The sequence below is a fragment of the Temnothorax longispinosus genome, chromosome 9 (assembly GCF_030848805.1).
Source record: "Temnothorax longispinosus isolate EJ_2023e chromosome 9, Tlon_JGU_v1, whole genome shotgun sequence".
Classification (NCBI taxonomy): domain Eukaryota; kingdom Metazoa; phylum Arthropoda; class Insecta; order Hymenoptera; family Formicidae; genus Temnothorax; species Temnothorax longispinosus.
The window spans coordinates 14,421,488-14,444,500 of record NC_092366.1 but is presented as its reverse complement, the minus strand read 5'-3'; the positions used below and the strand labels follow the sequence as shown (position 1 = coordinate 14,444,500).

At 42.2% G+C, this 23,013-nt stretch overlaps 2 protein-coding genes across 10 annotated transcripts; one reads left to right on the top strand and one right to left on the bottom strand.

Annotated features, from left to right (window-relative positions):
- Nucleotides 1–383: 383 nt before the first annotated feature.
- On the top strand, nt 384–6,168 carry LOC139818884 (neprilysin-like). The gene is made up of 19 exons (XM_071787909.1): nt 384–535; nt 852–1,024; nt 1,142–1,303; nt 1,378–1,461; nt 1,576–1,787; nt 2,044–2,209; nt 2,392–3,089; nt 3,166–3,258; nt 3,333–3,474; nt 3,546–3,675; nt 4,030–4,123; nt 4,204–4,380; nt 4,455–4,564; nt 4,657–4,712; nt 4,797–4,848; nt 4,974–5,041; nt 5,206–5,342; nt 5,449–5,616; nt 5,735–6,168. The coding sequence occupies exons 1-19, from the start codon at nt 516–518 to the stop codon at nt 5,915–5,917; spliced, it is 2,925 nt and encodes a 974-aa protein (XP_071644010.1). The 5' UTR covers nt 384–515; the 3' UTR covers nt 5,918–6,168.
- Nucleotides 6,025–22,685, bottom strand: Orct (Organic cation transporter). 9 transcript variants are annotated; one of them, XM_071787917.1, is made up of 10 exons: nt 22,166–22,685; nt 9,908–10,460; nt 9,572–9,821; nt 9,122–9,380; nt 8,826–8,994; nt 8,507–8,740; nt 8,188–8,402; nt 7,433–7,614; nt 7,164–7,300; nt 6,025–7,083 (listed from the first exon to the last, which is right to left on the bottom strand). In XM_071787917.1, the coding sequence occupies exons 2-10, from the start codon at nt 10,048–10,050 to the stop codon at nt 6,957–6,959; spliced, it is 1,716 nt and encodes a 571-aa protein (XP_071644018.1). In that variant the 5' UTR covers nt 10,051–10,460; nt 22,166–22,685; the 3' UTR covers nt 6,025–6,956. The 9 variants fall into 9 exon arrangements, with proteins under 9 accessions (XP_071644018.1, XP_071644021.1, XP_071644014.1 ...); XM_071787920.1 differs by lacking the exon at nt 22,166–22,685 and adding an exon at nt 18,874–19,014; XM_071787913.1 differs by lacking the exon at nt 22,166–22,685 and adding an exon at nt 18,371–18,833.
- Nucleotides 22,686–23,013: the final 328 nt, after the last annotated feature.

The following is a 23,013-nucleotide window of genomic DNA, read 5'->3' as shown; positions in this document are numbered from 1 at the left end:
CAAACTTTCTTATATAATACGTAAAATTGCCTGTAATACCTATAAATAAAGTAAACAACTCTTAAACATTTATTTCATATTCAATTCAATTGCTATTTTTATTTATCATTAATCCTTATTTAGCATTTCCAAATTTTTGAAAAAGGGTACTAATATCAAAAAGATCTACTATTTGTCGTGCATTACCTTCCAAGTTGTTAAACTTGGGCGAGAAAAAAAAGGAATTTGTGAAAATTAATATTCCTTGAGTTCGAGATTACAGCATTATCCGTTATCGCATATCTGTTATCGTAGGCACCGTTTCATATTATATATAGATCAGACGGACAAAAGATGATGAGCCTCCGGCCTTCGGCTCTATCAATTCGATATGATTGCGTTGTAGGATCCTTCCGCAGTATAAATAAAAGAGCTATGCAACAAATAATCTTATTCTACGGCGAAGAACGTAAGAATACATTTACCACATAATAGCGCAACTAAAATTTATATCAGCCTCAGATTGTTGTGCAACAATGAGGCGGTTAATCCTTCTGTAAGTAACAATTATAATAATTATTTTTTAAATACAATGTCAATCATAAGCGAATCGGCGATCACTAATTTTGATTTTTAGAAAACTAATAATCTATCTTAATTGATTAGTCAGGAAAGCCTAATCTATATTTATATAGATGTGTTTTTCTCGTTTCGAATTCTAGATTCACTCCCTGAAATAAGTACTGGTATTAATTAAGAATTATTCTTTATACATTAGATTTATTTTTTGTTTTTTTATTTTCATATATCGTTATTTATCATTTCTTACATAGTACCATTATACTTATTTGATTTTAAATTGCATTTTGTAGCGCCTTCATTGGCGTGCTTCTAGTGAAAAATGGCACACCGTCGAAAAACCAGAAATATCCTTCACATCTGGAATGGTTGTTTGGTTTAAACAATAAACAAGATGAAAGTAAGGAAGAAAATAAGGAAGTAAATAACTCGACTGTATGCGAATCTCAGGAGTGCAAAAAAATAGGTATTTATAAAACAGCAACGGATGTAGTTGTAATTATAATTCAATTTACAGCTAGTCTGATCATTTAAATCTTTATAATTACCCATTGTCTTTATTCTCGCTTTTATTTTTTTCCAGCTCGGATAATAACGGAAAGCATGGACAAAACTGTGGATCCGTGCGATGATTTTTATGAATACGCATGTGGAAACTGGCCGAAGCATAATCCCCTTCCGGAGGGGATGGAAACCTGGAGTATGTTCGCAAGTGCGCAAATGAATGTCTTGAAGCAAATAAAGGGTAAACGCCAAATCAGCTCAAACTGTATCGAAACTTGTGTGTAATGATATTAAAGATTAAATGATATTTCGCAGAAATTTTTGACGAGGGTCCCAAGAAGAGCGATCCTCTGGCGGTGAAGCTCGCGAAGAAGTGGTACGCGGTATGTACGGATACAGGTAAGCGCGAATGACTCTCGAATGAATTGAAACCGTGCAAAAACTCGAATATTTATTATTTTTATACATAATCGTGTTCCACGATATAATCGCTGATTCACGAAATGCTTCTAGATACAATGGAGAAGTATGGGCTCGAGCCGCTTGTCTTTACCATGTCGCGAATAGGCGGCTGGCCGTTGATAATGGAACCGGACGAGTGGAACGAGCAGGAATACAGTTGGCAAAAAGTGGATGATCAATATGTGCGCTTGACGGGAAGAAATGCTTTTCACGACGTGCGCGTGATCGATTATGGTTGGAACGATACTCGGAAAATAGTACATGTACTTATCAAAAGCTTTTAATTAAGATTATCATTATGTCTTCATGGTATTAACATTACGCAATCAAATCTGAATCCAAAAGCGATGTAATTAGCGTTTTATAACGTTATTATACAACATTCACATATATTATGTATTATCGAGCACTCATTTTTTGCGTTGCTCTTTGCATTACACGTGGATGTAAATTTATATTCAGAACATTTGCCTTAATTTCTCATTAGTGATCTTTTTTAATATAAGTTCTTGTTACTAGATCAATATGCCGCATATGCCTCCGGGTTCATATAGAGTCTGGGGTGAAATCGACGATAGCGAAGAAGATGAAAGCGATGAGGATCCTAGTGACGAGGAGAAGCAAAGCGACGAGCAGAAAGATAGTCAAGAACCTGGAAGCGAAAACAAAGATGATAACGAAACCGGTACTAATAGTAACTGTAGGAAATTTAGGGCCGTAGGGCCGGTATTGATATATAGGAGATCAGGAAAATCAACGTAGTAGTGGAGCAGTCATGGGGTAGCAGCCTAAGTGCTAGGCGTATGAACGAAGGATCCCGAGTTTCGAGTCCCGGTCGGCTCCGTTAATTTTTTCCGTCTCTTTCAGATCCCAGTGACGAGGAGAAGCAAAGCGACGAGCAGAAAGGTAGTCAAGAACCTGGAAGCGAAAACAAAGATGATAACAAAACCGGCACTAATAGTAACGATGACAATGAAAGTGATAATGACGACGACGATGAAGACGATAATAACAATGATGACGAAGATGATAATGATGACGATGAAAATGACGCTAAAGATGACGACGAAGAAGACGATGAAGATGATGATAACGATACAAACGAACAGAATGACGATGATAACGAGAAGAAGAAAGTCGGCATGAAAAAGACTGGTAAGTCCGTAAAAAAAATAAAAAATAAAAATAAAAAATTGGGACATAGTAAACGGATGAAGAGTAGTACTCACTCCAAGAAGTACAAAAACCATAAGATGAAGAAAGAGAGGGTAAAGAGACGAGCAATATCGACACATGTTCACGAGAAATTACACGTGCGGAAGAACAAAAGAAATCGCGTGAAGCATCAAGAACGTATGGAGAGACTAAAGAAAACTTTAGAGGCGACAACACCGCAGATCAGCACAGAAGTAACGATTGGTGAAGTTGATGAGCTGAAGAAATACGCTAATTACATCTCGAAAGTAGCTCGCGCCATAGCGAAAGTAAGAGGTGTCGAAGTCTCGGAGGAACATATGAATAAAGATATTCAAGATATGATCGAATTTAACATGAAACTAGCTAAGGTGAGTGTTATACATTACTTCGTAGGCAACAGAAAAAAGAAGACTGTATAATAGCCCGAATAATAATATATTTCAGATTACTACAGATCTCAGCAAGGATAAGAAGATGACGCTCAAAGATTTTCAAGCATGGTATGATGAAAAGAAACCTGCAACTCCCAACAGCGCAGTAAGTCGTTTTTTAATTGATTAATTTAATCTGTTATTGTCTCTGACTAATTAAGCATGATTGACGCCACATAGATTAACTGGGTGTACAAAATTGGAGAATTATTTGATGAGGCCCACGTGTCTATAGATAGCGATTTAGATTTAAAAATTAATTCACCAAATTACTTCGATGGTCTTGTCGCTTTGCTGGATGAGACGTCGAGTCGAACAATCGGTAAATTTTGATAGAAGTGCGATAATAAGGAAATGTCGTCGATAGACACGCTCACGCGAGATATGTTTCAGTGAACTATATACATTGGAATTTCTTGAGCAGAATAATAAAAACTACCACAAGTGAAATGAGAAAATTATACAATGCATGGGAAGGAAAAGAGGAGAATGATGATGAAGATATATATGGATTTCCAGCAAGGTATGATGCCAAGCTCTTTTATCGAAAATAGTTTCTCACATAATTATCAGCGTAACCATTCGCTCTTCACCTCGCTAGAAATATAATTATTTTTTATTACATTCTATTTTTACAGTAACAAACACCAACTAACGTTTACATACTCTTCATCTGTTTACAATGTCCTAATTTTTTATTTTTCGCGAACTCGCCAGTCTTTTTCATGTTTTTTTCTTCTCGTTATCATCGTGATTCTGTTTGCGTTAGTTGGTGTTTGCTGGGTACATTCTTATTCTTAATATAGTCTTAACGCGTGAATCAAAATTGAGTTGGTTCTAGATTATACTGATGTCAAACTGATCATTGTTACTACAGATGGTTCCAATGTACACGACGAGAAATGGAGATGAGCGACATTCTAGCGTACGAATATGTGAGAAAGCATTTCTCTGATGAAATCATGGCAACCGTAAGCACTTTGTGTTGAATTATTATTATAACAGTCTTCTGACCATCTTTGTTCGATTGGATCACTTATTTCTATTGCAGGCATCTGACATGATAGACGATATACAAAAGGAAGTAGAGTATCAGATTAAAGAATCAGATTGGGTGGATGAGGATACTAGGGATTTTGTTTTAGCGAAATTAGTGAATATGAACAACTTTATCGGATATCCAGATTGGTATAGGAATAACACTATCGTTAAACGATATTTTCAAGGAGTAAGTTTCTTAAAATTCATTAATTGCCACTCCCCATAGTGACTATCTTATTTAATTATAATGTTCCGTTAAAGCTCGTTGTCGGAAATTCGCATTACGAGAATACTCTCAGCTATGACAGATACAGTAAGTGGAAAAGTCTACGAAGCTTATTGAAGACAGGTGAAGAGGAAGAGGAAGAGGAGTAAGATATTGCATTTGTATTTGTTCCGAAATAATTACAGCTTTATTTTTTAATTTGCAAAATAAATTCATGTAATAAATTCCGTGTTACAGAATGATAAGCCCTGTAATGGTAAATGCATTTTTCTCCCCGGATGACAATTCTATAGGTTCGCTTTTTTTAGAAGAATTAAATCTAAACGAATTTACAATATTCACGTTGTCATTGATATTAATCTCTTTTTCGATTATAGCCCTCTCGGCAGCGGATTTCCAGAGCCCATTATTTGCTTATGACCGACCACAGTAAGTGAATAATTTTGATTAAAAATATCAACGTGACTAGCGTAGCAATAAGCTTACATTATTACAAACAAGCTTACATTATTTGTAAAAAATTTATAATTTTTTCTAACTACGCTTTATTCCAGAGTTATTAATTATGGTATTATTGGATCAATCATGGGTCACGAAGTTAATCATGGATTCGATGATTCTGGTAACGTTATGAAATAATATGTATTTCTCGTTTACTTTATTAAATTATAGTATTTCATTGTTGATAATATAGTGACATCTATCATTTTATTCCAAAGTATATCTGAAAAATTCTTTGAAAATATTTAAAAAATATGATAAAAAGAACCAAAAAATAATTTTTAGGACACTTGTATGACAAGAACGGAGATTTTGTGGAATGGTTATCCGCAATGGCCGAAGCATATGGCAAAAGAGCAGAATGTTTTGTCGAACAATTTAATAATTATCCCGTTGACAAAGAATCGAATTTTAAAATAAAGGTACGTTATCTATTCTGATTTTTTTATTTTAATTTAAATTACCGTTATTTTTCTTGTCGTGCGTCTTGAAAATGTTTAATCGTACTTATATTGTCAAAAATTGCAGAATTATGGCAACAAGACGGCGGGAGAGAATATCGCGGATACAATGGGATTAGAGGCAGCGTTTAGAGCGTATCAAAGGAGAGAAAGAGAATGCGGAAAACCGGATACTGTGTTGCCGGGCCATGAAGACCTCACGACCGAACAACTTTTCTTCCTATCCTTTGCTAATGTAAGTATCACAGACCATGAATGCAGAGCTGCAATAATTAAAAATTGTGAGAATAATAATAATAATGATTAAACGTTTGTGTTTTAATATATGTTTGAAATTACGATAATGCTTGCAGTTGTGGTGTGAAGCTGCGGCAACGAGTAACGCCACTATAGGTGACGCTCAATCTGACGTGCATAGCACCGGACGGTTGAGAGTGATAGGAAGCCTTTCAAATTCACAAGACTTCGCCGAAGCTTACAATTGCCCGGTTGGCAGTGCAATGAATCCCGAAAAGAAATGCCATATTTGGAAATGATTAACTACAAATATTACAAATTAAGCTTGCCAATACTTGAGAAAAATGTAAAAATGATTGTAATTTTCTATCCATATATCGATGAATATATGTATGTAACATAAGACATATATATATATATATTTACACACACACACACACACACACACACACACACACACACACACACACACACACACACACACACACACACACACACACACACACACACACACACACATACATATAAAATAAAGCATGTCATGAAGAAATCGTTTAATTTTTTTCCTTCATAAGTTTGAAATTTTTATCGTAATCTCGTCTTGAGTAAAAAAAGCTTATATTTATGTATTCAGGTGTATCAGTGAAGGAATGACGCACGTATAATATATATATATATATATATATATATATATATATATATATATAAACACTTGTCATTTTCATAATTGAATTTTCCAAGTTTAAAATTACGTTCACAGTATAATAAGACGTTTTTATTAGGTGTCCCTTTCTGAGGTAATTGCTATTGACAAGCGATATTTAATCAGTTGTCAACGAATTAAAGAAGGAAAGCAGAGAGGAAGAATACTAGCAAAAATGTTTATATTGATAAGTTGCAATGTTCCATACATAATCCATAGTCATTCTTTTACAAAGAACGTTTAGATGTTTGAGTAGTGATATGTTTGTCGGCAGAATTCTTAGTCTATGGGCTACCGCAACACGTTATGACACCTAAATAAACGCCATCATCGTCACCTATTTTCAAAATACATATTAGAAATATATGTACGTTTCTTCTGACGGTTGATTAACTTTCGTTTCTGTATAAACAATTGTTTATTCGAACCGACTCAATTGAAACACGATCGCTCGACCAAGGACGAACAGATGTTAATCGATTGTAGATATTAGAAGTTCAGACCGAAAGCATCGCGTTACGCCAAGTTCCCCGCAGGCGTGTGTGCTGCACGTGGCAGACATCTAAAACACGGTCAGACGGGAATCGAGTATGTATTTTGAGTGTAATACCGACATTGATCTTCGTAAATTAATGTCATCCGTTCTGCTTCTCATGCACACCATTCTGCTTTTCCTGCGCCTTTAACGGTTTTATTATTTCTATATCGTTCAATTGTTCGAGCACCAACTGTTGCTTCTTTTTCTTCTTCTTCGATAATTTCCTAAAAAAAATTTTCCAAGAATGTGTCATTTATGTACCTGAGGTAATAAGCTGCATGGATGTCAAAACAGGGAAACTTACTTTCCAAAGAGCTCGCCGTCTTGAATCGATTCAGGAAGTTTTTTGTTTAATGTCTCCGGCAGAAGAAGAGACATTAGTCCAGCAAGTAAGGCGCATGATCCGAATATGACAAGTGGTAATGGCATCCATACTTCCGACTGGAATGATTAGATAACATGCTAATTAGATGATTTCATGTCATCTATAACAATCGGACATCGATATTGCTTGCTTTGGATGTCTTTATGTTTCTAGATATCAAAGAAAATAGCGTGATAAGTATAACATACCAGATGATTGACATATGGCGCGATAACTCCGCCAATTCGGGCGAAGGTGGAACTCGCACCTAGTCCGACGTTTCGAATGACGGTCGGAAATTGTTCGGCAGTAAACACATAAATTGCACCGTAGGAGGAAGTAATAGCGAGTTTTCCTATCATTGCTAAACAAACGATTAACCACGGCATATCTGAAAAGAAATGAATTCGTTTATTAGCAACACTTAAGGTGTCAATTCATGAGACGCTGAAAATGAGCGTCAACAGGGTGAATGTGATTTCCCTTTGACGCTAGCGTCAAAGAAATGAAGTTGAATTTGTTTAATATTCAGCGTCATCGCTGAATTGTCGTTAATCGTCCCAGTACAATCAAACATAGACTTCGAAATACGTAAAATATTAATTATTTTCAAGTAATATCTTCAAGTAATAATATTTTATAATTATTTAATTATTATTTATATTAAATAATATATATATATATATATATATATATATATATATATATATATATAATATAAATAAAAGATATTATTTTTCTGAAGATTTTTGCTTGCTGAAAATGAGCGTCGAGCGTCAACGTGAAGACACCTTTACAGAATAGATGACTTTTAAATTCAATTTATGTTGAATTCACTTTAAATGTTCTTTCGCAAATTAACAAATAAAGACAGTTTTACTCAAACACATGTGTAAGAGGATATAAAATCACAATACCACGAATTGAATAAAATTGTTATTTATACTTGTAAATTTATACTTACTGGCAGGAACAAATAACGTGGCAATTAACGCTAATCCGGACACCATCATACAGCCGCATAGAATGATCTTTCTGCCCCATCGATTCAGGGTGAAAATGAGGAAAGTGTACGCCGGTACTTCTACCACTCCAGATATTACAAAATTAACGTAGTCGTTACCGCCAAGATTGGACGCGTGCCAAGACAGTCCGTAGTACGTGCCGCTGTTTACGAGCCTGCACGAACAAGAAAATCAAAATTAGCGCAGAACTAAATGCAAGACTCAAGCGTAAAAAAAAACGAAATGCATGAAATAACTGACGAAATCATCTCGTCGTACCAATTAAAAAATAGGAGAATGCTCTTCCGCCTCAAGTTCGGATAACGGAACAAATCAAAGAGCGAAGGCTTCTTTGCGTCGGGCATACTATCCTCGCTGTTATTATTAAGAAGTGTATCGAGAGTCTCGCTCGGCATCTCTACGCCATTTTCCAGGGAAGCACGTTGCAGCAAATCCTTCGCTTCTTGGAGGCGACCTTTCGTTAGGAGCCATCGCGCGGACTCGGGAATGAACCTGCCACAAACCGGGACTTTGTAAGTTATAATGCTGAGTCCGGAATTGTACGCGTTACTTGGAATATATCTATTATGTATCGTACCACCAGTAAAGTAGAAACGCGATGCTTGGCACAGTGATGGCTACTTGCAGCATTCTCCAGTCAGTAATAAAATACGCGAAACCGGCGGTGAGTATGTATCCAGTAGTGAAAAATAGTTGGCAACCAACACCAGCCACTAACCGCTTTTTTGGCCCGACCATCTCCAAAGCTGAAAAAGATAAAAAAGAGATAATTATATGATGTCCAATACCCGCGCGATTTAATTAAAGCTTTTCAAAGCTTCTGTTCGACATCGCTAAATATTATGAACGATATTGATAATCGAATTTAGTTACCTATGACATAAGCTACTAAGAACACTCCACTGGTGGTTGACCCGACAATTAGCCTGAAGATTACGTAGGAAATAAACTCGGGCGCGACAGCAACTAGTATACCGCCAACCAGCTGTATGACTAAAGACAGGAAGAAAATTGGTCTACGACCATATTTATCGGACAAACCGCCGAATATCATCGAGCCAAGCATGACTCCTACCATGAACAACGAGTCCCCCGTCGCTCTCAGCCACGCCTTGTCGCAGACTAAGTCCCACTGTAAAAAAACAAACATTTATTATCCGTCATCTGTCTATCGAGATTCATATACGTGTTCTTTAGATCGAGTTTCTGTTCGTCTCGTCGTTTGATTTTCACTTGGATCTCATTCGTGCGAGAATTGTCGAGAAAACGCGGTAAAACTTTAGTTTGCAAAGACGCTACAGCAAAATAATTATTATTTCGTACCTCAGAAGTGGTTGTACTTTTGTACACGCTTCTGTCGTACACGTACTGCTTGCAGTTGCTGATGCCTCCTCCTTCGGTGCCGTTGCCAATTGCGTTTCCAAGGATCGTGCCATTCGCAAGGTCGATAATGTCACGGCTCATGCACTGGGACCACCCTCGGAGTTCGTGGTCCCACGGATAGCTCGCGTTCAGCACGTCCTGGCTCAGGTGGAACGTGGCGTTCTCCGCGTGCTCATGTGGAAGCAAACACCTGGAGGCAAAGGAGTAGTTCGTTTTTACCATAAAATTCCTCGTAATCCACCGTGTAATTATCGTCACGTTTGCTCTGTACTATACCTCGAGTTCATTTTGGCTCCGAGAAACACGCCGGCTAGCTTGTGAAAGGCGCACGATATTGCTGGAAGACAGAGTAGAAGATAGACCCTGCGCTGGTAGCGGCCGAACTCGCCCATACGAAGGATAACGTCGTCGTACGCCATTTCGCTCTCCGGAATTTATCCTACGTTATTCAGTATTTACGATAATGCGCGCGAAAGAGAGAGCTTTTATAGAAACCCTTATATAAAGATATCCCTCTATTGGATTTTAATCGGTACGCGATTAACGGCTTCACTCGCGACGCGGACGATCGTTTTAATAATACTCTATCGATTCTGACATCGTTATCTCGTGTCACGAGAATTCTTTTCGTTGTGACATTCGGAAGTAGCTCCGAGAGAAACAGGCGCGTGCAGAACAGTTCACGAGGGCAACTCGTACACGCTCCTCGAGAGATATTCCTAGCTGTAAGGCTCGATCCAGCGGCGGTGAAGACGGCCAAAACCGCTTATCGGATTTCCGAAAACATCAGGCGTTCCCTTAGGTCGACTTCCGGGCAAAACTGTGGCAACTGAAAAAGAAATTGTAGTATTGTGTGATACTTGTTTCGCGCGATCTTTATATTTAACAACTTATTGTTATCTTATTTATAGTTTCTTATATATTTCACTCCTTTTTGCATTAAGAATCGCGCAAGGCAATTATAAAGACGCTTGAACAATTATAAGGGTACATGTTTGATTTTCCACGTACAGTTTTCTCCAAGACCATCGCGCTTTTAATTAAGGCTGGTGATTTGCTTCGAAGGTTTCGATATTCGAAAAAATTCAAACCTTTTAACGTTCTCTGAATGAAAGATTGCCATTCACACAAATATATATTTCGAAACTTTGAAACTTTGAACTTCGAATTATTTCGAGGCTTTGAAGCTTCGAAGTTGTCAAAAGTAACAGCTCTACTTTTAATTGCCTCGCATTATTTTTCAGACTCATTATAATTTTCCACAATAAGCTTATCATCGAAGACGAAGACCGTATTCGCCGTCCGTATGTATTATACGAGAGCAGTCGTGCGTGTGCGTAATGCAATGTTGTTTATAACATTGTTCATGCATTGCGCGCGTATTGCGTAACAACGATATACATATGTATGCAAAGGAGTGAGAGAAAGGGAGAGGTTTGACAAGTCGCAAGATTTAATACCGAGCCCAATACCGAACATTACGCCTGGTGCGTAGCGCTTTTAATGCACACCCGGGAGACCCGTTCAGACTAATTAGGCTCGCGGACAGACGATCCGCGCGGATCGTCATTGATCGCAATTGATACAATTGTCTTTGGATTAGAACTTGAAAAGGAAAAGACGGCAACGGGTAATATCGGCCTACTTATTTATTGGCCGCGCACCGGTCGTTTATTAACACCGTCAATTTCGCTTCCCTTTTTCATTTTGCCGTTCGTCGAATTACCCGTGCTAAATTCCTCCGTAAAACTATATTTCCCGCATACGAACGATACATAGAGAATCTGATGTATTCATACTTTAACGAGATCTAATATTGACGCGAGAATTATTGGAAATATTTATTTATTATATATTACTCGCGTTATGACAATATTATTGTTAAAAGAAATGCAAGATGCAGTTCTCTTTCAAGTTTATAAATTTATACATTATTCTGTGACACTAGGTTAAAACAAAGAATGTCATAATTAGTAATAATCTTGTCATAACACAAGTAACGTATATAATCAGTATTTCTAATCATTCTCGCGTCAATGTTAAGATCTCCTCTCGCTAAAGTACGAATACATCAGATTAATATCCCGATTCTGCGGTAGCTCTCCGGGCAGCGATCACGTAACTTTTCCCCTAGAGTGGCAACGTGAAAACTGAAAAATTTTATGTGACTATCTCTTTCTATTCAACACCGTAACGTGTATTTAGTATTTACATACAACGCTCCGGCAGAAATTTTATTCGACAACACGGCAATGTAACGGTCGAGCACAATATTTCGAGCCTCCGTAGTGTCAAATTATATTCAATTTGAGTCATTTTTAACCATTTCCTATAAGTCGCCACTGCTACTATTCAATATGTTAATTTAACTAAACCAATGAAGTTAAAGTAATAAATGTCGACACACATGGTATAGTTAAAAATAACATAATATTATTTAACTCAAGGTATTGGTTATTTAACTCAATTAAATTTTATCTTTAATATTTAATAGTGTGTCTTTCTCGACTTACTTAATGCAAATATGCGATATCGCGCGAGACGGACACGAAGTAATCGCCCGCTCGTTTAGTTCTACGTTTAGTTCTATGTCTGCGTATGTAATACCGCGTGTATAATACCGATCGCACACAAGTAATCTCCGAGCCGGGCAGCTTTTTCGAAATGCAAACAGGCGCGTTGTCGGCCGGCGGCACGCACGCAGACGGTCCCCGCACTTGTCAATGGAGCGCAACCCTGCGCGCATCAAGGACGGACGGAAACTGGCGTCACTGGCGACTGGCGAGCTGGCCACATGCTCAGCCGGCGCGGCGTGCTCCGGCGCGGCGCTCCGGCTCGAACGCGATTCACCGCGACTCGGCTCGGCTCGACTCTATTCGACTCGACTCGACACGACTCGACACGAGAGGCTCCCCGGAGTCCCCGGAGACCCCAGAGCCGCGTTTCAAGCACGCCGCGCCGGCTAGATTCGGCCCTCGGTGCACTCGGTGCCTCGCGCGCGGATGCTTCAGAACGCTATTCTTTTTTATCTTTTTCTTTCTCCGTCTCTCTCTTCCCCCTGGACAAAGGCGGATGTCGATTTGTCAAAATCGGACCGTGGGCCCGGCACGTTCCCCCGGGGAACGTCTCGACCGGGGGACGAAAACGGATGCGAAATAAAAAGGGAGAAAGACCAGGCGCTCTCTCTCTCTCTCTCTTTCTCTCTCTCTCTGTCAGGTCAATCACACTCAGGATACTCGAATTCGTATTCCCCCTCTCGAGAATCGGAAGAGGCGCGCAAACCGATCGGTCCGTCGCGCGTGCCGCCCGTCGCGGCGTATACTCCTTATTCCTTGTATCATATAATTCGAACCTGAGCTATCGATTGAGCCTAATCAGAACTTGGTCGGTTCAGCCATTACTGAGATTCGATAATCTAAAGGTCTTCTAACTCGTCGGCTTGCGTCTGGCCGCAGGGGGAAGTGATCCGCGCAGTTCCTTGGGCCCAACAAACCCACGGGTTCATCCCGAGTTCAAGACACCGCGGCACCGCGGACATACACACACATACATATACACCCTGGCCATATTGTCTTGTATTTAAAAGAGGCAGGTGCCAGTATCAAGAAGAAGAAGAAGAAGAAGAGTCGGCTCGCGTCTAGATCCACGGTCTGTGTCTCGCTGCGCGTACACTTGGCGCGATATACTCTACCGTGTCTCCTTATAAAGCCTCTTTTCATGGCTAATGAGCGCGAGCTTCGATCACCGGAATTAGGGATATTTGTATTCGGGCCGTTTGTTCTTCCGCCTTTCGACTCCTCCGCGAAGACGATTTTAAATCACTCACGCCGCGGCACGCACAGCGAGACGAGCCTATTTTGGACGATGCGAGAGACAAGGCACGTCATAACTTGCAGGGCAATGGAGCAAGGAAACCGGCAATAAAACGCTACGTTTCGTTTAACGCGGCTTTTGCGACATGTCGCGTTTTCGCGACTTCACGCGGTGGCTTCTATAGCTTGCGCGCCGCGAAATTTCGCCGGCTCGATGTTATCTCATCGTTACTGCAGTTTTCCGTAATATTTTCCTGCATGATTCTTCACAGGATCGTCTGTGATAGATGATAATTTATGAACTACGCGACTGAGATACGATTGAACAATATATTGTAAACTTGGACGAGAAAGACAGCTACTACTTGTTTGAGCAATGGAGATACTAGTTTCCTTCGATAAGATTACGTTATCGCAAGGACTCGATAGCTAAAGCAATCCTGATTGCTGTATATATTCACCAGCCTCCCACCCGGATTTCATTCCGAATCATATCGCGTGACGCGTAATCGATTGAGATATTTTTCAACAAATTAAATTCTTTCGCAAAGGGGTACGAGCGGGGGTACCATGCGGGGGTACCATGCTGCATGCCATTCCGCTGTATGTAGGTACCCCTGGTTCTCAAATTGCGAAATTCACGAAGGACGCGCGGATCGCGCCGCTTTCGATAATTAGCCATTCTAATCTCATGCGCTCCAAATTTGGTCGTCGCCTCGCACTTTCGTCTTAAGCGGAGACGATCGGTCGCACGGCGATTGGGGGGGGGGGGGCTCTCCTCGCCTAATAAAAATTCCGATGCAAGTCGCGACGCGGACCCCCCTTATCCTCTTCCCTCCCTCCGTCGCGCTTCTACCTCGCATGCGTGTATCTGCATATATCTGAACCTCATGCAGAGGTAAAGAATCTCCATTATTAGAAATTTAGAGAAAACAGGATTTGAAGTTCATTATTTCTATGAACATTTCTAATATGACTTTTTCTAATAATTTTAAGGGACACAAGACCCTTAACCACATTATACGATTTAAACTCCTGGTATATTGGTAAAAGTATGAACTCTTTAATTTTAACAAAAACTGGAGATACAATTCTCTACCTCTAAAGTATAGATGTACATGTACACACATATTAATGCGCCGCGACCCTTCTCATTTACCCTCTTTTTTCCACGAGTATCAATGTATCGTGTAAGAAGAGAAGTGAAGCTTCAGCTGGAAGATAGGCGGCCGATTATTCGCACGCGACAGAAATGCCAGTTGGGCGCATGTTAGCAATACCGGCCCAGACATTGCCATCGCTATCATCGCCACCACCGCCGTCGCCGTGTCGGAGGCCGACATCGTCGGCCCCAGTGCGAAACCCGAAGGCTATTTATAGTAGGGAGCGGCTTCTAGTTCCCACCGCGTGAAAAATCGCAACTGGTTTCTCGCGAGTGCGAATGGAAGAACGGGGGGGGGGGAGAAAGAGAGAGAGAGAGAGAGAGAGAGAGAGAGAGAGAGAGAGAGAGAGAGAGAGAGAGAGAGAGAGAAATATGGCACTGGTGTCTCGGCCGAAGTCGTCGCTCTGCATTAGCCGCTGCGCTAATGAGCAAACAGTCTGACGGTCTCCCCAGTCGAAGGCTCTCTCACAAGAGTACATTTGATAATAAACGCAATGCGAATTGCAGTACGAAACGCAACCGGTAGGCAAATAAATCAAGCCTTGGCTATGGTGAACATTTGGTGAAAAATGGAACGTAACCCTCATTATTAGTTAACATTGTCGCGTTAATTTATATATACTTCCACGCGTCGACAAAGCACGTGATAATGGAGGTCCTGTCGCAAACACACGCTGCTTGACATTTAAGTACACGCAATGTCAGAAAGGAGCGTTCACCTGTTCAAACTGCAGCGCAGCGGTTGCGTGCAAGAACTTGCCTGCTTCAGCAGGCTCGCGAACTTTCAGCGCGCGCTCGCGCGCTTGCCGGCGTTTTTCTTTTTCCCTTTTTCCAGCCAATTATAGATACGCGTTGGATAAGCGTAATAACGTATCGCGTTCCACGGAGAATCGCGCAATGGTTTTACCCGTAGATCGATTTGCATAACCGCGTAACCCGCATTCTCGAGCGCAAGGAGAAAGAAGAAGAAAAAAAAAGATCGACCGATCTAGGTCGAGTTTTGCTTAATGCGAAGGATGCCAGCTACGTTCCTTAGACGCGTGATCGGCTACTCCTTTCTCCTTCTGCGTACCTACGCTTTATGCAAATCCATCCGGACGGGCCTTAACGGTTGCCTTTTCTGCTGGACGCCGCGCCGCGCCGGCCGACGAAGGGAGCCGCGTTCCGGAGAGAAAAGTGACGGAGGAGAGGACGCAAGGCGATATAGAGACGAGAGGAGGAGGAGGTCGTCGTGCCGGTATCAAGTTGGGCCAAATCGAGACGAACCGAGATGTCTCTCTGGCACCCTTCTAGAAAATCTCGCGTCTCTCCCTCTGCCTTATCCGTCTCATCCAATGTTAATCGCGCGTGTAAAACCGTATGGACATTTCTGTCTCTTCGAGGTAAGATGGGATAATTCGTTCTCGATAGAAGTAGATGGTACCACTCTCGGCACTTGCTGGGCACGGCCGTTCGGAGAATCGATCCGATTCTACTTGAAGCGCTTTTAGCAGGCGTGATTAATTATTTGTGCAATCGTAAAGGTGAATTCGTCGTCGCGCGAGCGCGTTTCGAGAACGGCCGGATCGGGCTCGGTGAAGCGCGTAACGGGGGAACGGGTTAAAAATTTCGCGAGCTGAAATACATTGAGAAGGCGGCTGTCCTTGCAAGGGCGCCACGCTGCGCCGCGTTACTCGCCTCGCCTCCTTCGGTCCCCTTGGTAACCACGTCGCGAAAACGGAAAGGTATTTGCCCCTGTCCAGCTTGTCTCTGTTTTTTCATTCGAATTGAACGTGGCCATACGTCGTTTTTAGAGCCCGTGGACCAACGGAAGAGGAATCGATGATGTTTCTTTCTTTCTCTCTCGTTCTACGAGATAACTCCCCCATCCCTAATTTATCACATCTATCTAACCGAACGCAAAAAAATGTAAGAGATAGATGGCTAAATATCGTCATTTATCATGCACTTTCTAGGGTACAGCGTTCTCTTAAGCTGGCTGAAACCATTACACCAAAAATTGTTCAAGATATAGTACAATGTTTTAAAACTGAAGTAATATAAGATGTAGAAAAACCATTACCATAAAAAGAAAAAGAATAAGGATAAAATAAAGCTAAAAAAGAGAGGAAAAAGAAACAAAGATGGAGAAGGAAAGGTACATATGTGTACAATGTGTATGTACATGAGAATTCCAATATTTGCGTATTCGCATAGGAGTAAGTTCCATCGATATCTTTGCATAAACGCATAAATATTCTAAGAATGTTGAAGATTTGCTGAAGAGAAAGGAAAACTTGAAACGGCATTATCGTCTATCTCAGTGGACGTATACTTCTTTTTTTTATCGATTCACGGAGGACTTCTCGTTAATGACTATTCTCGGACAAGGTTCCGCGCACGTACTACAAACTAGTTACTAGTCTTCCATTATAAGGTTGTTGCGAAGGCATTGCTAATTTGCAAACAAACAAACTACACATTCCGCCACGTCGCGACCGTCGCGCGACTCCGCCGCGCCGCGGCTCCGTCTGCGCTTACATAAGGAATAAAACTGCGCGTTATGAGGGGTTTAAGGTCAAAAATATGAGGCGCGAGTCAGCCACGTATTTAGCCACGTGTCTTCGCAAATGCGTTATTATTCCATTGTGTCGTATACTTACACCTTCGCTTACGTCCACATTTGCTCACGTGGTTTACGAGCTTACGTTTCGCATTTCAAAGAACCCCCAGGCGCGAGAATCTAAGCATCTCGCAAGTTGTTTGTTCCACGAATGGCGAACACATGCCTCCTCGCATTTTATCTCACCAGTTTCCGTCATTTATTAATATTCCAGCAGGTTTTCCTAACGCGCGCATCAACGTCCTTCGCGTCCGTTTCTTTCTGATTATTCTCCACCGACTGATGACGTCTATTTTTATCAATGCAGATTAATGCGATTTTACTTACTTCTTATCTTTTTCTAGTTTTGAAAATTAGAAAAAGATAAAAAGTAAGTTAAACTGAGATTAAAGTTAATCTACATTGGTAAAATATGGTAGAATGGATACAACTGTCATGAATAGATTCTCGGTTCGGCAAAGCGCCTTAAATACCTTCGAAAACGTAAGTTCTCGTTCTTGAGAGCTCGGCAAAGTACAAAGTTCGAGATTAACATTAAAAAAAAAAGGCAGAACCTTTATTCCTACGTCTCATTTCCAGAAAGCAGGCGAAACTATGAAATATTTATTAGACGGATAATGAATACCACGGCAGGCGTTAACGGTGGGCTGAGAATTTCTCGGCGGCAAACGTGGGACGCGAACACGCGGACGAGTGGCCGATACATCGCTCGCCGGACATCGGAGTCATGTCCACCTCCAATTACTCGCAAGCTTCCGCATTTTTTTTTCCACAATAAGGATCGTTGAGATCGGATTATTCTCGCGTATACTTATATGCATTGTCGTGCGCACAATGGAGAACAACTTCCGTCGAGACAAATACTCAAATACGTAAGCGATGCTCGACGCAAGGATATTATCGTGTCGCGTGCGTTTTCTCATTCTGGATTTAATCGCTCGATAAACTGTGGCGAGATCCGCCAATTAACGAGAAGGCGCATTCCGATCATTCGGCTCCCGCTTGTAATCAAGCAGTTTCCCTGATCCAAGTCGACTGCATTATCGTAATTTGCAATCCAACAGCGATCGAGGAGGGAAGGGGGAGGGGGAGGGAAGAGGAGGGCGGGGGGAGATCGTCCGACGGTCGCGTGATGCGCGAGCGGCGGCGTCGGCGCCACTTACCGATGACCGTCGATTCCCCATTCAGAAAAATGACGGTATGATGTAATTACCCGCGCGTTCTCTCTCTCTTTTTTTCTTTCTCCCTCGACGCTAACCGTGCCTCGGCGCCTTCCACGGTCGAACTCGCGGTGCCGAGCAGTGCCGAGGCTGCCGAGTCGCGCCATAAACGTAACTCGGCGTGACCCTCCCCGCGTGACCTTCTCGGCGTTACTGGAGCCCTGAGCCTCTCTAGCTGAAGCTGACTTCGACGAGCCGGTGCGATATCGCACGCACCACGCTACGCCGGCCGGCGGTCGCGCGATGGTTGCTCTCGTCGCGGCACTGGCCGATCGATAGCGACAGCCCTCGTCGAAGGGAAGCCGTCGCGATGCACGCGGTGGCGCGTCAACGTACACGCACCTCGCGCACCCGTATGGCACGTTCGATTGTCTCCCGCCCATCGACCTTCCTCTGCCATTAGACCGCGAATTTCGATGGGGAGGAAGAAGAAACGTGGGACTTACCGACGGTTATCGAACGGGGACACGTGTACCGCTTGTGCGCGCGCGCGCGCACACACACATGTGCATTGTGCACGCATGTGCACGCACGTCTATAATAAGATGCGCGTATGCTGAGGTTGATGCCGCACGCAAAACGCGACAGATCAACGCTAGCCGCGAACTTGGCTAGCTTTAGCGCTTCGCGGGGTGAACACGCGACATCCGGAAACTACCGTCTATCAATGCCGCCGCGGGGAGGGGGAGAAGGCACTTGGCGCCGGCGCCCGGCGCCTGAAATCGGCGACGGCAGCGTCTTGCGCCCCCCCCCCCCCCCCGCTGCGACGAGTCCGTGAGAATTGTCGATAAGGATCCTTCCGGGTCCAGGAGTCGTCTTTGCGAAAGATCGCCGTCTCTCGATAACCCCGAGCTTCTCTTTCAGATTCATTGATACGTTCCGCCGCTACGTTCACGCTGTTGATCGCGTTTCGCGAGACGCCTTCAGCGTTCCATTCGTGGAACGCGCAACGGTTTGAATGCGGATTCGTAGCAGCGATAAGCGCGCGGTGAGTATCCCTCATTGCGGGTGCCCGCACGATGAAAAAGTTGCGAATACTTAACGTATGTATGTTACGTGCCTGCTTATCGCAACGTTAGTCCACGTGCGCAAACGCGACACGTGTGTCCGCGCTCTATCGCGGTTAACTTCACCGCGTTGCGCGCGTACCGTTTGCGAATCAAATTCGTAGCGTTATCTTGCTTTCTGTAGTTGCATGTAGCATATGCGCGTTCGACGAATATATAAGTATATACACTAGTAATATATGTAGACTATATAGACGGCGAATTTCTTTATACACTGGTCGTATATTGTGTCCTAAAAAAGTGTATACTACATAATACTATAAAGTGTTATATTGCGCATGCGTCAAATAACGGTACAAAACATTCATATAGGCATATGGCCGCAAGTATAGGTGAGAATGTGTAAAGGATGATCTTATTGGCATATGATCTTATTTGGCGCATGCGCTTTTTAATGTATGTATATACCTACAAGTTTTGTATACATAACAGTTGCAGCTACATAGAAATGGTATATACGTAGAACGGTAATAAAATTAATAAAAATAACTTTGGTACCCTTTACTTATATGAAATGCAGAGAACAGAAGGTCGATTTTATGTATCTTTAAAAAAGGTAAAAATTATAAAAGTGAACAGATTTCGATCAATAAAATCGTATTAGATATTCTAATTAAAATTCCTCACTTTTGTAATTTTCGTCTCGTTTCAAGATACATAATCGACTCCCAGAGCTCTGTTACATATGGAGAATATATTAATTGCACTTTTCTTATCACCCTCTTCGTCGCGATAACCAATTCGTAATGAATCCTGCCGGATTCCCAGATAGCAAGCTGACGTCATTTGACATTTTGACGTCAAAATGTCGAGGACGTCATTTGATGCGTTTTGACGTCAGTTTGCCGATTTAAACTATATGCCGGCATTGCCGGCCTTATTATTTTATCGCTGAAAATGGCTTGACGTGGAGCCAAAACGGCCGGTTTTGTAATTTATATATATTTAATTAAAAATTAACGTTTAATGTAATTCACGTTATAATAACTCTCTGCTCCTTTATTTTGTTGAATTTTTTTAAAGAACTCATTTATGCGCGCGGCTGAATTTGGCCGCGTTGCGGTCGAAGGTATCGACGTATTATAGCTCCCGAAGTGTTAAGTCAAATGGGGAATTCGATCGAAAGTCACCCTTATCATTAAATATGCACAAGATGCACAACCATCGCGCCGTTTCCGAGGGAGAAACGAGGCGCTATCGGTCGACGAAGTTAGACGTTTACGATGCGTGATTATATACGCGTCCTTCGATGCGCTCTAATTAAATCGACAGGAGATCGCGAAACGTGGGCCAGTTTAATCCCACAAAGAAACGCTTTTATTGATCGCCGATTAAATCGCCGTATAGAAAGAATCGCCATAATCGGCTCGTATACGCGTATACATATACCTATATAGATATTGCAATAATTCATTCGTTAAGCAGTTCTCATTTAAGCAGTTTGGTCTATTCGCTCGCGATAGTTGATCGTATGTACTCTCTAAATCTGAATCAATGACTATTCACTGACTCAGCAGTACTATTCACTGATTCAGATTAAGAGCCACCGCACAAAACTCTCGTATGGTCACGTAGCGTAACGTAACATGAATCAACGCATAAGAAACGTATCGGTTAGAGCCTCCGCACAAGCTCTCGCATGGTAACGTAAGTGCTGGTCTACAACCTTGCTTTAAAGGATATTTAAGCTTTAAGCCGTAAGAAATTGACCAATCACAATAGAATGTGGAGGAGAATACTCGATTGTGATTGGTCAATTTCTTACGGCTTAGAGCTTAAATATTCTTTAAAAGCAAGGTTGTAGACCAGCATTAACGTAGATCAACGCACAACGCACGTTTCTTGTGCGTTGGCTTACACGTTATGTTATACGCTACGTGACCATACGAGATGAGTCTTGTGCGGTGGCTCTTAGAGAGTATGTACAAACGATTGACCTCGCCCTGACCTCGTCTACAGTTTTTCGTTACTGCTTTCTATTTGATCTTGTTCAAATTTGATGCGCTGTGAAGTTTGCGCTGCGGCGTAACGACGCCGATAAATTTTCTCGCGCGACGGAACGAAAAGCAAGCAACGATTGTGCGTCTGACGGATTAACAGAAACGGGACGAGAGTGGAATAATACTAAAAGACTCCGATTATATAAACAATAAAATTGATTGCGAGAGGTCAATTCAAAGATCGATCGGGATGTTGAATGGAATGTCGCCGCCCCGGCAAAAAAAAACAATTGTTAACTGCATGTCGGGGACACGCTTGAAATGCATGCTTCGCATCTAAACATTCGCACATCGTCACCGTTTAATAATTTAATAATCATTAATGCTTAATAATAATAATACAATATAAGTGTAAAATGACACACGTAAAATATAATAATATAATATATTATAATTTAATAATTCATTTCTATAATAATAATTATAATGCAATAAAACAACGCTATTATTTTATTATATCTCGTTGGGAATGAATTATTGTTAACATTTTGTTCGAAATTCTAGCCATCCACGACGCGCGGATATTTAGATGCGAAACACGCGTCGCGAAAATGCTCCGATTATACGCGCGCAACTTCATGCGTGAGGCACTAAATGATTCCGTATGCGACGGAGTGTGCCGCAAGGGCACGATCGTCTCGAGATCGACGTCCCGCTTTAATCGGCGATACCTGTGGACCTCTTGAGCTCTCCAAGTCCCAGACGACGATCTCTGAAAAGCGGCGAAGACGCCGCCAATGTCGCCGGCGGAGGTTGCGTATAGGCCGCCGCTCGATTGCGAAACGCTTTCAATAAGCGTTTCTAACGGCGCGGCGTGCCGTGATCGCGTTTATATCGTTAGACGGGGTCCCTCTCGGGGCCGGCGGGTTTATCGGCGAGAAGCGAATCCTGATGCAACAAACATGCACTTATCGACTCGACCGGCACTTTTCGTTCGAGAGACAGTAAAAAAGAAAAAAAACCCGCGATAGCGAGGGCTATCTGTGTCATCAGGGAATCGGGAGGGAGAGAGGGACGAGAGATTCTCTTGAAACGCACGACGGCATCAGGGTCTGTTGAAAGGGGGGAGGAGGGGCGGTCATTATTTGGAAAATTATAACGATCTCGCGCTGCGAAAATCGCGGAGACACGCGCGGGCACCGTGGTCGTAAAAGCGGATCAGCGCCGATTCGCGGAACGCTCGGCGTTTCCGGCTTGACTGCCCGGTCCGCCCGCTCCGCAATTTCCAGCTCGGTATACGTGTGCCACGTATGTACGCGTGGAAGAATATCTATTATCGCCAAGGACGCGTACCCCGTTCGGGCACTCGTAATTCGGTGTCGTACGATTCGCGTATCGCCGCGCTCGCCCGATCGGTGCGTGAAGTATAGGATCGGCCGGCCGTCCGTCCAGCCGATTAATTGTCCCCCTTCCCCTCTCCTCCTGAAAATGCACCCCTGACATTTCGCTATCTCGTCGATAGTCGATACATTCGTCTATTTCGCCCGCAGTGGCAGGAAGCGTCGACGAAAGCTCGCAA